Source organism: Bos indicus, chromosome 9 (genome assembly GCF_029378745.1).
Source record: "Bos indicus isolate NIAB-ARS_2022 breed Sahiwal x Tharparkar chromosome 9, NIAB-ARS_B.indTharparkar_mat_pri_1.0, whole genome shotgun sequence".
In the NCBI taxonomy this organism is placed as follows: Eukaryota; Metazoa; Chordata; class Mammalia; order Artiodactyla; family Bovidae; genus Bos; species Bos indicus.
The window spans coordinates 44,852,188-44,868,492 of NC_091768.1; the positions used below are offsets into that span (position 1 = coordinate 44,852,188).

At 40.6% G+C, this 16,305-nt stretch overlaps 1 protein-coding gene across 1 annotated transcript in view; it reads left to right on the top strand.

The window, feature by feature from the left end:
- PREP (prolyl endopeptidase) overlaps nucleotides 1–16,305 on the top strand; it is a 132,571-nt gene that overhangs the window by 27,323 nt on the left and 88,943 nt on the right. The window contains exons 4-6 of the mRNA XM_019967296.2: nucleotides 74–204; nucleotides 2,996–3,205; nucleotides 7,494–7,615. Of these exons, the coding sequence (XP_019822855.1) occupies nucleotides 74–204; nucleotides 2,996–3,205; nucleotides 7,494–7,615 (463 nt within the window). The remainder of the gene's footprint in view (nucleotides 1–73; nucleotides 205–2,995; nucleotides 3,206–7,493; nucleotides 7,616–16,305) is intronic.

Sequence of the window (16,305 nt, forward strand, 5' to 3'; positions counted from 1 at the left end):
TGTTGTTTTTCCTTTTGTTTTTATGTGTTTGGTTTTACTCCACAACTAAATAAAGACCGTCTCTGTCCCCCAGGTATTTCTATTTTTACAATACAGGTTTGCAGAACCAACGAGTATTATATGTACAGGATTCTTTAGAGGGTGAAGCCAGAGTGTTCCTCGACCCCAACACACTCTCCGATGATGGCACAGTGGCACTCCGAGGTGAGGGCTCCGTAGCCAGGCCTGCGGGAGTCCTGGGGCCCGCGCTGACAGCTCTGATGTGGGTGCAGTCGTCCCACCCTTGAGAGACCAGACAGAGTGTGAACCATATTGTGAAACAGAAGCACATGCAATGTCGGGAAAGCTGATTTCGGCACAGTATATTTAGAACACACGAGTGGTCACACCTTCTGACAGCATGAAGCAGAACTAGAGAATAATTCACACTGTACCTAAATTAGCTTCTAGGGCTTCTGGGATCTTGAAGTATCACCACCACTTTCTGTAGCATCTCTGCGACCTACCTGTATTTGGAAAAAAAATTAATTCTCTTCCTAAAGAAATTTAAGTTGTACAAAGAATGTTTTAACTGTACATGTAAAACAGGAAAGAATATGAAGTCTACTTCCTTGATAAGAAAAACTGATGAGTTTTAAAATTTAGTTGATTGTTATGATGTTAGGATTAAAAGTATAAAACACAATCTTGTAGAAATTAGACAACTTGATCCTTTGTCCCCTGAGGATGAATAAGTTTTGCTATATGCAAAAATATGTATTCAGCTGCTGTATGTCTCCTAAGTAACTTCCCCCAAAATAAACTCCAGAGTCAATAAGATTACTCCAGTTTTGTGCCATAAACACCCAACTTTAGGGTAAGAATATTGTCTATACACTGTATCTATCTATGATTTACAAATTGCACACTCTGAGAATCATCACTGACTAGTATTCTAGATGTTTAGTTGAGTTGGCTCAGCATATTCTATTTTTGAAAAAGCACAAGTGTAGATTCAGCCCTACAAAATTGAGCAGTTGGAACTCTGAAGTCCTGTAATCGATTAGATGGAAATTAAAGAGCCCTGTTTCAGCAGATGTGTGCAAAGACCCCTTTATAAAGTCAGTTAGTCATTTAGTGCTTCCTCTTCCTCTCCCCGACTAGGCTGTATATGTAAATGATGATCCTTAGTCTAATTAGTACTGAGAGTAATCATAATCAGTATTGGAAATAAGACGCCAGCAAGTTTATTGTGAGTATTCTTTGTTAAATTTGATCTTAGAGTTGTGAAAGAATTTAATACACTGATACTGTGCAGTAATATACTCTAAATAGAAACTCACTTCATTTTAACCAAAGTCTATCTTGCAACTCACCCAGAAGGACTTCATTATAACAGGCTCTTGTTTCTCACTTCAATAATACATTCCAAAAACTTTTTTCTGTAATGTTTGTCACATACAGGCCCCGATGGATAACATGGTAAATTAGACATGGAACTTGGTCTCAGTCTTTGAGTTTTCTGAAGACCATATTATTGGAGAAGGAAATGGCAACCCACTCCAGTATTCTTGCCTGGAGAATTCCATGGACAGAGGGGCCTGGCAAGTACAGTCCATGGGGTTGCAAAGAGTTGGACACGACTGAGCTGAAACTCCAGTACTTTGGCCACCTCATGCGAAGAGTTGACTTATTGGAAAAGACTCTGATGCTGGGAGGGATTGGGGGCAGGAGGAGAAGGGAACGACAGAGGATGAGATGGCTGGATGGCATCACTGACTTGAAGGATGTGTGTTTGAGTGAACTCCGGGAGTTGGTGATGGACAGGGAGGCCTGGCATGCTGCAATTCATGGGGTCGCAAAGAGTTGGACACGACTGAGCAACTGAACTGAACTGAGCAACTAACACAACAACAGACATTCAGATTCTTTTTATAGTGTATGATTTTTTTAAAATATACATTTTAAAGTCAAAATATTTTATTTGCATTTTCCCTGAAATTTTTTAAATTATATATAACTTATGCAGACAAAAAGAAATGAATATTTACTCCATTACTTTCTTGACCCTTTTCTGTATTTATATACATATGAGCCTGGATGCTTTATAGGAATTATAAATGATTAATAAATAGGTTTTATGAAATTTTAACTTTATTTTTCACTCATAGAAGTTCCTTTCAAAATAGTAGGAAACCTCTGAAAGTAGTTTGGTTTCTTAGGATGATTTTCAGCCTCCAGTGAAGGTTAGCAGACATCATAAGAGGATATCTCTGGTGCCTGGTGCCAAATATTACACATTCTTTATGATCATAAAAGCCAATGGAAACATAAATATTGGTCAGGAAGCATCCCACAGTGGTTAGGACGTTCAGTCTGTGACAGCCCCAGAGAGTGGGGCGTGGTGCGCTCGTTCATCTGCGGTGTTGCTTGCCTTATTTTTCACTGTCACTTTTGAAATATGCACTGCGTGAGTCTTCACTGCAAACCCTCGGGCTTCATTTACCTGGGCTTTTGGTTGTCAGATGGTGTGAATGTTAATCCTTGCGTGCTAGCAATTCTCAGAAAATGAGGTCGGAAGGAGTGATTTCAAGTAGTTTGGAATCCATTCCAAAAATTAGATAATGGTTCTAGTTTAGTTCTGTTACATTCAGTCATTACTCTAGAAGCAGTTTCCTTCCTCCCTTTCCCCTCCCTCTGAATATAAATAAAATATGCTGAAATCCCAGATGAGCTCTGCTTTTAAATGAGCTACTTATTGAATTATAGAAAATTTTAAATGGAAGCATCCTAGTGGTCATATTTGGAAAGGTTAGAGAATTTGTCCAAGGTCATAAGACAAATTCCTGCAAGTCCTGGGTGAGCCCCAGGATTCTCATTACCAGTTTCCTGCTCCTCCTGTTGCCGCTTTCTGCCTCCATATGTGATGGGAAAACCCTTGTCAGCATGGCGGACAGTGGGCAAGGCTGGGAGTTGAGTTCCCATGTTCACTGACAATTTCTCATGTGTCCCTTAGGCTATGCATTCAGTGAGGATGGTGAATATTTTGCCTATGGTCTGAGTGCCAGCGGCTCCGACTGGGTGACCATCAAGTTCATGAAAGTCGATGGTGCCAAAGAGCTTCCAGATGTGCTTGAAAGAGTCAAGTTCAGTTGTATGGCCTGGACCCATGACGGGAAGGGGATGTTCTACAACGCATACCCGCAGCAGGATGGGAAAAGTGATGGTAGGTTGCGACTTGAGATGAAGCACCTTTTTCATGAAATGAAGTGTGTCTCCACATAACTTAGAGAAGAAGCTAGACCCTGCATAGAGGTTGCTTGGTCTAGAACCATGTTTCCTTGAAGGATGTTGTATCTGTTACCATTGTTGTGTAACAGATCTGCCAAAACTTTGTGGTTCACAATAATGACCATTTATTTTTGCTCGTGAGTCTGCAAATTGGCCAGGCAGTTCTGGGTGTAGCTGAATTCTGTCATGTACCTGTGATTAGCTGCCAGTCAGTTGAACATGTCTGGGGCCTCCATGATGCTCCATGTGGTCTCATCCTCTAGCAGGCCAGCCCGGGCTTGTGTGCACAACAGCTCTTCAAGAGAGAGCCGAAAGGCACGACCTCCTTGATGCCTGGGCTTGCTCCTGGAACATCACTTCACTGCTTTCTTTTGGCCAAAGCAAGCCACAGGGCCATTCAAGGGTAGGGAGACAAATACAGGGAATTGTGAAAAATTGGAGCCATTTTTATTGCAGTGTCTATTCTTCACAGATGTAGTCTCTCTCCCAAGAGGGTCATGGAGAAAATGGATTTTTTTAAAAAATAAAACCGACTTATTTAATGAGGTTTAATGAGTGATGATAAAGTTTTACAGTAATCACATCTCTTCCTCTCAGAAGTTGCAGGTCATCTGTTGGTCACATTTGTCTTGACACTTTTGTCCTTGTTAACTTCCGGGGCATGTGTTCTCCTTTTGAGTTGCACAGAGATCCTGTTATGTGCAACTGGTCCCCTTTTTTCCCTTCACCTCTCACCTTCCTAGGTAGGAAGGACACTATAGCTTGTACCTTACTGGTACAAGCTGTCAGCATCATCTTCTTTATGCTACTCCTTATTTCCATGTGGTGTAAAGCATTTTCATGTTGTCTTGGTTGGTCTTTACAGGTGGGTTTTACCATCTGTTTGCTGAAGATTTGGAGCTGGGGTGCAGGGTCTCAGTTACTTTTTGCAGTGTGTGGGCTAGCAGGAAGCAAGGCTAGTCCAGTGCTTTCTCCTGCACGTGCTGTCCCCTTGCCATGAATTGCTATATCGTTGGGGATACATGTTCTTTTCTCTTTTCCCCCAAGATGAGTTGGGAGTGAGTCTATTATGCTTTTCATTTTTTTCAGCTACAGTTAGCTTTTGCTGCCTTTGATTAGATTACTGTAGTACCTTTTTCTTGGTTCAACCAATGAACTACAGGAGGAATTAAGAGTAGGCTTTTTATTCAAGGATGCTGGCTAAAGAAAGCTCTCTGTGCTCTGTGTACTGAATTAGCTGCCTGTGTTAAGAGTGCTACTGAGTTAGAAAAGGGTTGTTTCCAAGTCCCAGGAGACCAAAAAAGTTTATCACTAGCTGTTTCTTGTTAGAGGACAGTGTTACTAAGTTAACTTCTGGAAAAGCATGAAAATTATTATTTAACCTCAACTTCCATTGGCAGAAATAGTTATAATTAGTAACCGTGGTTGATTTAAGAAAACCAACATCTCCCAGCTGTAATTTTGCTGTCCTCTTGTCTGGAAGACCTCAACAGCCTCTCAGCTTGTGTGGTAGAGGACTTATTGAGTGAGGCTAAGCAATTCTGGTCCTGTGTTTCTTACTAGTGTTCCTAGAAAGCCCATGGAGAATCACCAAGTACTGTAAAACTTTTTTTTTTTTTCATGTGATGGTATCCTTTTTCTTTTTTCCTTCAACATTTTATCAACCTTCAACATTTTATCAAACATCCAAAATCAGCAAATATGTGTGATTATTTCTAGGGTGATAATCAACTGATACTTAACCCTCTGTTTTTTTTTAAATAGACTTAATCTTTTGTTGTTGTTGTTATTCAGTATTTTTATGCATTATAAAAATAATCATCATCATAAGTCATTACCATCTGTCACCATACAAAGTTATTACAAATTGTTGACTAAATTCCCTGTGCTGTACATTGTATTCTTGTGACATTTATTTGGGAATGGGAAGTTTGCACCTCTAATCCTGTTTACCTATATTGCCCATCCTCCCACCCCTCTCCCCTCTGGCAACCACCCGTTTGTTCTCTGTAGCTATGAGTAGGCTTCATCTTTTAGAGCAGATTTAGATTACACCAGAATTGAGTAGAAGGTACCAAGATTTCCCATATACCCTCTGTTCCTTATCCATGCATAGCCTCCCCCATTATCAACATCCCCACCAGAGGCTACAATAGATGAGCCTACATGGACACATCATAATCACCCCAAATCCATAGTTGACATCAGAGTTCACTCTCGGTTTGGGCAAATGTATAATGATATGCATCCAGCATTGTAGCATTTTCACTGCCTTCATAATCCTCTGTGTTCCACCTGTGCATCCTTCCTTCCTCTGCCAGTCCCTGGCAACCACTGATATTTTTACTGTCCCTATAACTTTGCCTTTTCCAGAGTGTCATATACTTGGAATCATATAGTATGTAGCCTTTCAGGTTGACTTCTTTCACTTACTAATGTGTATTTAAGTTTCGCCATATGTTTTTGTGGCTTGGTAGCTCAGTTCTTTTTAGCACTGAATAACATTCCATTGTCTAGATGTACTGTAGTTTGTTTATCCATTCACCTCTGAAGTACATCTTGGTTGCTTCCAAGTTTTGGCATTTATGAATAAAGTTGCTGTTAACCCCTGTGTACAGATTTTTGTGTTGATTTAAGTTTGCAGCTCATTTGGATAAATACCAGTGAACATAGTTTCTGCATCTTTTATGTTTAGTTTTGTAAGAAACCGCCAGACTATGTCCTGAAGTGGCTGTACAATTACATTTCCACCAGCAATGAATGAGAATTCCTGTTATTCCACATCTTGGCCAGCATTTGGTGGTGTGATGTTTTCTGGGTTTTGGCCATTCTAATAGGTATGTAGTAGCATCTCCTTGTTTTAATTTGCAATTCCTTGACGCATGCTGCAGAGCATCTTTTCATATGCTTATTTTCCTGTATCTTCTTTGGGAGGCTAAGGTCTGTTAAGGTCTTTGGCCCTTTTTAAAATCTGTTTTCTTATTTTGGTCTTTGTTTTCCTATTGTTGAGTTTTTAAAATTCTTCGTATATTTTGGATAACAGTCCTTTATCAGATGTGTCTTTTGCAAATATTTTCTCCCAATCTGTGGCTTGTCTTTTCATTCTCTTAACAGTGTCTTTCATGGAGCAGAAGGTTTTAATTTTAATGAAGTCTGACTTATCAGTATTTCTTTCATGCCTTTGGTGTTGTATCTAAAAAGTCATCACCAGACCCAAGGTCATCTAGGTTTTCTTCTGCGTTATCTTTTAGAAGTTTTGGGGGAGTTTTTTTAATTTTTTGGACCACACAGCATGTGGGATCTCAGTCCACCAACCAGGGATCAAACCCCATGCCCACTGCAGTGGAAGCATGAAGTCTTAACCACTAGGCCACCAGGGAGGTCTCTCTTATAGGAGTTTCTTGATTGCATTTGCATTATAAAGCCTGCAATCCATTTTGGGTTAATTTTTGCAAAGTGTGTAAGGCCTCTGTCTTGATTCATTTTTTGCACGGGGATGCCCAGTTGTTACAGCACCATTTGTTGAAGGGACTGTCTTTTCTTCACTGTATTGCCTTTTTTCTTTATCAAAGATCCATTGACTTTTTTTATGTGGGGCTCTCTACTCTGTTCTCTTGATCTGTTTGTTCTTTTGCTAATACCACCCTGTCTGGATTCCATGTAATAAATCTTGAAGTTGGGTAGTGAAGGTGCTCCAACTTTGTTCTCTTCTTTGAATATTGTGTTGGCTCTTCCAGGTCTTTTGCCTCTCCACGTAAACTTTAGGATCAGTTTGTCCATGTCCACGAAATAACTTGCTGAGATTCTGACTGGGATTGCACTGAATCTGTAGATCAAGTTGAAAAGAATTGACATCTTGACAATATTGAGTGTCTTCCATAAGATATTGAGTATATCTTTCTGTTGATTTATTCTTTGATTTCTTTCATCAGTTGTGTAATTTTTGTCCTATATATCTTATACATATTTTCTTAGATTTATACCTAAGCATTCCATTTGGGGAACTGCTAATGTAAATGGTATTGTGTTTTTAATTTCAAATTCCACTTTTTCATTGCTAGTATATAGAAAAGTGATTAACTATGGTATATTGACTTTGTATTGGATAATCCTATAACCAGATACTTAGCTTTTTAGATGCTTCTAGCATTGTCTACTGTGGGAAGAATAGATTTTCTTAAAATTGTCAGCTGCGTTTCAGTGTACATTTTTAACCCCTTCAGGCACAGAAACATCCACCAATCTCCACCAAAAGCTCTGCTACCATGTGTTGGGGACTGATCAGTCAGAAGATATTTTGTGTGCTGAGTTTCCTGATGAGCCTAAGTGGATGGGTGGAGCTGAGGTATTGTACTACCATGAAATTTTATCCACAAATAGCATCTGTCATGGATTGTGTATATAAATATTCTCTTTACATGGTGATCCTTATGGATAGTGGGAAAGAAGTTGAATATTCTTTTGTTAAAAATATTAGACCTCAAGTGTACTCTTAATAGCGAAGGTGATAAATCTTTTAAAGGTAATCTCAACATAAAAATCTCAGTACTAAAAGTAATACATGCTTATGGTAAAAATGTAAAAGTACAAAGTAATGCAAAGTAGAACATGAATATTTCAAAACTTGATCCTAATCTCAGAGATGAAGAGAGTTTTCGTCCAGAAGTCTCTTTTTACACAAGTGAGAGTGAGGGCGAAGAGTGTTTGCTTTTCTTTTTTATACAGCGGTGCTCTTCATGCTTCTTGTTTACTTGTTTTTACATTCAAAAGTGTGTCTTTTGGATGTTTACGCATCTCACAGATGGTTCATACCTTCCTGGTCTTGAAAAGAAAGAGCCTCTGGTGAAGTGATACATCTTTGTAGTTACTCTCTCAGATTTTATTCTGCATCTTGAGAATCAGCTGTTAAAAAAACTTAAAAATGCTTAGAATAAGAATTAGGCTTTTGTCAGCTCATTTATATATATATATATATATATATATATATATATATGAAATATATATTTTTTTAAGATATAAAAGCATTCTCAATGTTTTCATATAGGAGAGCTATCACCCCATTCTTACTGGGAGTGAGCGATTCACTAGAAACTTTTTAGTCCATTGAGCCTCTTATGTCTTCTCTGGGATATAGTTAGAACTTTGGTATGAAAGGGCATTTTAGATGTGAACTTCTGAACATGGGTCTGATTCACTGGGGGATGGAATAGGAATCCACGGTATTTCAGTCCTCATTCATTAATCCACTTTATTCCACATTGTCCTTTTATTTATTTTGTTTCTCTAGAACCATAGTTGGCAAACTGTTGCCCACAACTGAAATCTGGCCTGCTGCCAGCTTTTGTAAATAAAGTTTTCTTGGAACACAGCCACACCCGTTTGTTTACTTACTCTCTGTGGCTGCTTTCAGGCTATAATAGCAGAGTTGACTTGTTGCCACAGAAGGCCACATGGCCCAAAAAGCTGAAAATACTTTCTTGCCCTTACTAGAAAAAGTTTGCCAGACTTTAACACAGTGTGTTTACAGTGAATTTATAGGACTTATATATTATCACCTGAAGTTATGCCCTTCTTTCATGCTTTGTCTTCCCCACCTAACTTCCCATCCTACAAGCTTTTCTTGTATAGTTACTGTTGTCATTTTTCTCACATATTTGTTTCTGTGGTTTTTCTGACTCTTTGTAGATTATTATACTAAGTTTTCATCTTGGTCCAGCTTCTCCTCACACCTAAGGCTTCTGCATTCTGCAGATAGTAGGTGTTTGTTTATAAAATGATATAAATTTGTATCTTCATTTGAGTGAAACAATTAGGAAGGTAAATATACTACCCCAGAAAATGTCATGTTAGTTCATGTGTTTCTTTTCACCTTTTGTGGGGAGAGATGTTGATGGAGAAACATTATAGCAGATGTATTTTAATAAAGGTAAAATTATTTTATTGATACAATGAAATGCAACTAAAAGTAAGTTCCAGAATACTGATCTTAACAAATTAGTCTGAAAGAAAACAATCTTCACTGCAGAATACACATGTAACTCCTTGCTCACATCTCTTTACTAGCATTTAATTGAAGCAGCTAGTTTTTTTTGTTTGTTTTTGTTTTTAAAAATCATGGTAAAGTATAGTTAACATAAAATTTATCAGTTTAATCATCAACTAAATTTATCAGCTTAATCATTTATAGAGTACAATTACACTAAGTGTGTTCACATTATTGCACATCCGTTACCCCTGTCTGTCTCTAGAACTTCTTCATCTTGTGAAACTGAAGCTCTGTATGCATTAAATGATAACTCTTCATCCCCTCTTCTGCCCAGGCCCTGGTAACCACCATTCTACTTTCTGTCTCTTTATATATTTGACTGCTCGAGGTACCTTGTGTAAATGTCATTATATAGAATTTATCCATTTGTGATGGAGACCTGGGTTTGATCCCTGGGTTGGGAAGATCTCCTGGAGGAGGGCATGGCAACCCACTCCAGTATTATTGCCTGTAGAATCCCCATGGACAGAGGAGCCTGGCGGGCTGTCGTCCATGAGGTCGCAAAGAGTCGGAAACGACTGAAGCAACCGAGCACAGACTTGGCATAAGAGCTTCAGGGTTTATTTAGATGTTATAGCATGTGTCAGAGTTTCCATCATTTTAAAAAGTGAATAATATTCGATTGTGTACATGTACTACACTTTGCTTATCCAGTCATCTGTAAGTACACTTGAGGTGTTTCCACAGCACGATTGTGAATAATGCTGCTATTAGTAGCCAGTTTTTAAAAATAACAGTTGAAACATATCGTATTTGCATTTAACATATATATTTATATTCAATTCTGTGGCTAGGCAACTGAAAGGAAAAGCAAATTTAAATAGTTTGAGTGATCCTTCTATCATTCACTCAGTAGGTATTCACTCTGTGTAGTTCATCTAGTATAATCTTTACCATAACCTTTAGAGAACAGTGATCATTTCATTGCATAGACAAAATAAAATACCTGCGAGTATGATTAGCTTGCAAATCTATGATTGGAATTGCCTGCTGGGTATGTTAGACCCACAGCCTGTATCTTCTTAATCAGCATGCCCTCTGCCTCCCTTGACAAAAGGTAAGAGGTCATGTGAAAACAGCAGGAATGACCATTTAAAGAATGGTAGTAAACGGAGAAGGCAATGACACCCCACTCCAGCACTCTTGCCTGGAAAATCCCATGGACGGAGGAGCCTGGTGGGCTGCAGTCCACGGGGTCGCTAAGAGGCGGACATGACTGAGCGACTTCACTTTCACTTTTCACTTTCATGCATTGGAGAAGGAATGGCAAGCCACTCCAGTGTTCTTGCCTGGAGAATCCCAGGGACACAGGAGCCTGGTGGGCTGCCATCTCTGGGATCGCACAGAGTCGGACACGACTGAAGCGACTTAGCAGCAGCAGCAGTAATTGGAGAGCTGCATCTGTATTGCACAGAAGCAATAAATGAAGTTGTTAAATAGAAAAACAGAAATTCATGAGATGTGTCCAGTGAGTCCTGAGGAACTTTATACTGGATGAGCGCCCTGATGAGCGAATTGTGCAGAGGAAGTCGTAAGCAAACCGGTAGGCTTAGTAGACACAAACTGCGTGTAGATTTCATTAAGCTGTATTCCAGCTGCTTGAGGGATTTTGTTAGATGTCACCCTTTCAGTGGCCGGAGTGAGTTGGGCAGGTCCTGCTGAGAGGAACTTCTGGCTACATGAAAGAATACCTTCGTCCCTTAAACACGGATGCTATAGTTCTGAGCCTACAGAAGCCTGGGTCTACCCTGAATTGATGATTCAGTTCCAGGTCAGAAAAATCTAGGTTGTGCAAAAAGTCTCAATGTGGGAGTTTCTTGTACCTGTCAATGACGTGTGATAAATCCCAAGACAGTCCAAGAAACAGGTGTGCTATAGGCTGGCTGGACCAGAAGTACCATGCCTGGTGCAGAGCTTGCTCAGGGTGTTCACTGCACATGAAGCAGATGGTTTCCTAACAACCCCACCCCCAACTCCTTTTTTTAAAAATTTTTTTTTTTTGCTGCACTTTGTGACATATGGGATCTTTTAGTATCCTGACCAAGGATTGAACCTGTACCCTTGCAGTGGAGGCATGGAGTCTTAACCACAGGGCCACCAGGAAGTCTTCTAACAGTGTTTGTTTAGTGACCTGCACCTTAGAGGAAAGCAGTAGTCCCAATCATATCCACACTCCAAATGCACGTGCTGTGGTTGTTACTTTTATTTTTCAATAGTTGCCTTTTGTGTTAGTTACTCAGTCATGTCCAACTCTTGATGACACCATGGACTATAGCCCGCCAGACTCCTCTGTCCAAGGAATTCTTCAGCCAAGAATACTGGAGTGAGTTGCCATTCCCTTCTCCAGGGGATCTTCTGGAACCAGGGATTGAACCTCAGTCTCCTGCATTACAGGCAGATTCTTTACCATCTGAGCCACTGGGGATTGTCATTTTGAATCTAGTATTTTGTGAATACACCTAACAGCATCTCTCATTGGAGGATCCGTCACTCTAGTGACAGGGGTGGACTGGAGCACAAATCAGGAGATTTTAATTTTAGTCCTGTCTGTGTGGCCTTGGGCAGGTCACATCAGCTCTCCAAGTATGTTTTCATGGTGCTTTAGATTCTCCAGTGGCCAACGGGGGAGGAGTTAGAGAAGGGGAAGGGAACTTTTACTCCTCTGGAGCTGTTTGTCCCTGTCTCCTCGTGGCTCTCAGTCATGACTGGTGCCTGGCACCAGCTCTTTGTGGCCTCCTTTTGCAGTGAGATCCCCTCAATTCTGGGAACCTCTGGACTTTGGAACCACGCATTCCCTCGTGTGAACCTTAAATTCTGGCTGACCTTGGCCATCATCTTCCCTTCCCCCAAACCTTCTCCTCTCAGCAAAATTCCCTTGAGGTTCCTGCCTCTCTGCCGCCCCTGCTTTCCATCCTTTTTCAGCAGGGACCTTTCCAGGTGCCTGGAGCTACCTACCAGCTGCCCTCCTGGTGCCTCTTGTTCCAGGAGAACCCATGTCCACCGGTCCCTCCATCCTGGATGTGCAGGCAGTGTTCAGCACTGCCCTCCTCACCTGCCAGCCCAGGCCTTCTGCCCTTGGTCCCTGCACACCTCCAGCTGCTGGGATCACAGAACTGCAGCTGCCTTATGCCTCCTGGGTGTAACATGAAACATACCTGGCATCTGGCTTGGAGGGACAGTGATGTCAGTTATTATGTAAGGTAGACTGTGAGGTTTCTGTTGGAGGGCAGGGTTGTGGGAGGGTAAGAAAAACCATGTTTTAGAAGATTCTTTTGGACACCCTCCACTCCACCGCCCCACGCCACCCCAAATCTATTTTAAAGTGATTTGTAGAGCGTTAAAAACACACATGCACACAAAGCAAGCATTTTGAGACACTTCTCCCAGCAGAGGGTGCTCTGGAGTATAGATTCTGAAAACACATCACATCCCTTTAGCAGGGACTAAAGAGAAAATGCCCAGCCTCTTTGTGATATACAGCTGAATCCTACACTGAGGACCTAATTCTGTTGTACCTAATTCTTGGGGGAAGTTAGGAACGGGGGAGGTTTGTTTTTTAACAAAGGTAATCCCTTGGGCTTCTCTGGTGGCTCAGTGGTAAAAAATCCTACCAAGCAGGAGATACAAGTTTAATCCCTGGGTTGGGAAGATCTTCTGGAGAAGGAAATGTCTACCCACTCCAATATTCTTGCCTGGAGAATTCTATGGACAGAGGGGCCTGGTGGGCTACAGTTCATGGGATCACAAAGAGTCGAACATGACTGAGCCACTAAACAACAAATACTGATCTTAATGTTTATCACATGTCTGCATAAACCATCTTCATATGTTCACTGTGATCCCTAGTAATTAAGATATGCACATACAGCTGACTCTTGAACAGTGTGGGGGTTAAGGGTCCTAATAACTTAATCAGATTATTAAGTTAGTATCCTAATAACTTAAGAACTTTGTATATGTTGTTCCTCCATGTCCACTATTTACATCCACAGATTCAACCAATCCTGGTCTTTGTCGCACTGTAGTATTTACTGTTGAAAAAAATCCGTGTGTAAGTAGAGTCATCTTACTCAAGGGTCAACTGTGTTTGTGTACATGTTTGTATATGTTACACATATGTCAACGTGTAAAATCGTTACCTAATGCTTAACTCTTTGTGGGCATTCAGGATGTACATTTCTGTACTCCCTCTTCTGCTGCTGAGGTTCATGCACATAAAGATCCTGTAGACACTGGTGTGCCCAGCATAGCCCTATAGGGCAAGCGCAGTCGAGTCCAGTGTTCCTCAGGAAACTCTGCCTCACCTGCCCCTTTCTTTTGGATAGTTTTGGCCCTGAGCATTAACTGTTCGGCAGCTCTCTTCCTGGTCAACACAGTTCACGTATTTACTCCCCAAATACCTAGAAGCCCTTACCCTAGGTCCACCACTGTGCCAGGGTCAGGTGGTACATAGGAGCAGAGATGGGCAGGCTCTGGCCCTGATGGAGGATGTTTGTCTGTAGTAAACTACACTAAATAAACATTTTTAAGTTGACAGAGAGGCTTCGGGCGGGGGGTGATCCATGACGGACTTCCCATCATGTTCAGTTTGTGTGCCATTTTAAGGACACCTTTGTCCTCTTGACCTTAACTTTGGTGCTTGAACCTGAGGCTGCCAGCATATGTGCTGGTGGGTGACCCTTCACCCCTTGTGCTATCCCAGGGGGTGTACTTTCCCTGGCTCCTGAAGACGGATTCCGTCTGTTCATCTCAGGAGAAGCGGTCCTTGTTTCAGTCCTGGGGGTACTCCTGATCGGACCGTGTGTGTCCAAGGCTCACCACTCTCGTCCTCTCTTTCACTGGCATTGCACGAAGCAATAAGCTCCGTCATGCTGCTGGACACGCAGGGCAGAGCGTGGTGGGGAAGGCAGAAAGCCAGGAAGCCAAACTAAAGACCTGGATGTGAGAAAGGCTGCAGGGGGCACTGCTCTGAATTCATGAAACAGCTTCTGATGGGGGAGAATTGTTTTTGCCTTAGAAAATTGGATTTGTTGATCATCACTTTTCTCAGCTTCTCAGCTGCCCCCAACCAACCACCCTACAACTCAGTAGGGGAGAAAAGAGAACAGTCAATTCTTATATAACCAGGCTCATGTGCCAGAGAAACAATCAGGTAGATGAGAAAGAGTGACTATAACATGTTGAGACCTCCGTTGCCCATTTTACTTTGAATGTGTTTTCTTCTCTTAGAATGTTCTTATATATCTGTTTCTGGCATACGCAACAACATATTCTAGAGTGCTGGGGTTTCTTTCTTTTCTCCCTCCTTGCTGTGGTAGCACCCAGTATTGGGAAAGCTGATTTCAGGACTACCCATTAGAAATGTTTATGTCAGTGCTTATCACACTGCTTATAAATGACCACCCGGTGTGTCTGCTGCTGATACTGTCTCCTGTTTTTATAACAAATCCATAATGAGTCCCATAAATGAAAAGCTGTCCCTTTAGGTGATTAGTTTGACATTTGAAAGTTTTCCTAGATTATGTTTTGGAAACATACATAATATTAAAGATAAGTTGCTATGATTCACAACTACTATGAAAAGAATCCAAAAGAGTCTATGAAATAAAATTGATAGTTTTTTGCTCTGAGAGGAACATGGTTAGCTCTCAAATGCTATTAAAATCCATTGTCACTCCTTTTGTTAACTTCCCAGGCAATTTTAAGTCTCGCTGCTTTTCAGTGTACTTTTCTTATACATGCAATTAATTCTTTGTGGTAATATATAAAAGACTTTTCTCACTTTGAAAAAGTGCATGTACTTTCAAGTTATGAAAAAACTTCCTCCACCCTCTTCTTGTTGGTTTCTAAGTAGAAAAAATGATACATATTAAAGAAATGTCATGTCCGTGAAGATTTGGTTATTAACACAAGACTATGTAACCATGGAGTCCAGAAGCTCTAGCATAAAACAGTTAAGAGCTTTTTTTTTGAAAAGGATAATAAGTTTGATGAAAGTCCACATATTCTGTATATATGTAAATATTAGTTATGTGTCTTGATGTTTTGGAAGACAGTTTTGGAGGAAATTTAAAACATTAAGGTTGAGAGTTTAAAACATTAAGAAGTGATCGTCTGTCAATTTTCTCTTAATAAGAGGTGCATGAAGAAAAGCTGGCTTATTCAGGTCATCTGGAAAGCCCAGCTGTTTTTTTTTTACTATATTGAGACTAAAAATAACCAGATTCATCTACTTCAGGATTTTTATGCTAGTAATAAGTTTATTGTTTAAAATACAAAGATCCTGTTCTCTAGAGAAATTGCTATTGTCAGTGTATTAGTTTAATTTAACACTTATTTTGGTTGATTTCCTATTTTTTTAAAAAAGCCTCAAATGAGCGAGTGGTAGAAATGCTGACTGCTTGTGAACACAGAGCAGCCTGACCCAGACTCTGGTCTGAATGGATCGCGGTGACACCTCCGTGAGGTGTTCACTCAAGAAATTCCGTAAAAACCTATTATTTGGGGCTAGATTCCCTGAGGTTTGTCCTGGTTCCTGCTTATCTCTAAATTTCATGTTTGCTGGCAGCTGACTGTAGGGATTGTATTCCCAAATGTGCTGAGTCATGTGTGTGTTGGAACAGCACATGTGAATCTAACAGAATAAAGTATAAAATACATACACCATTGAATAGTTTGTGTGATGTTTGTGTGATGTCTGTCAAAGGTTTCCTTGGTAAATATACTGTCTCAGTGAGGCTCCATACCACAGTACACACAGTTAAATTTTCTCAGTGAATTAATGTGGCTTCTTTAACGAAAGTATAAAGTCTGATAACCCCATATTTTATGCCCTTCCTTTTGATAACTGGAAATGCACATGGCAGCTATTATTGACTGGGTGTCCCTCTTCAAAACCAGAAGCCTCACTTTAGAAGGTTTCCTTTGAATAGTATAAAATATGTCAGGATGAGAAACCAGGTGAGATAATGCCTTGCATGGTGTCACAG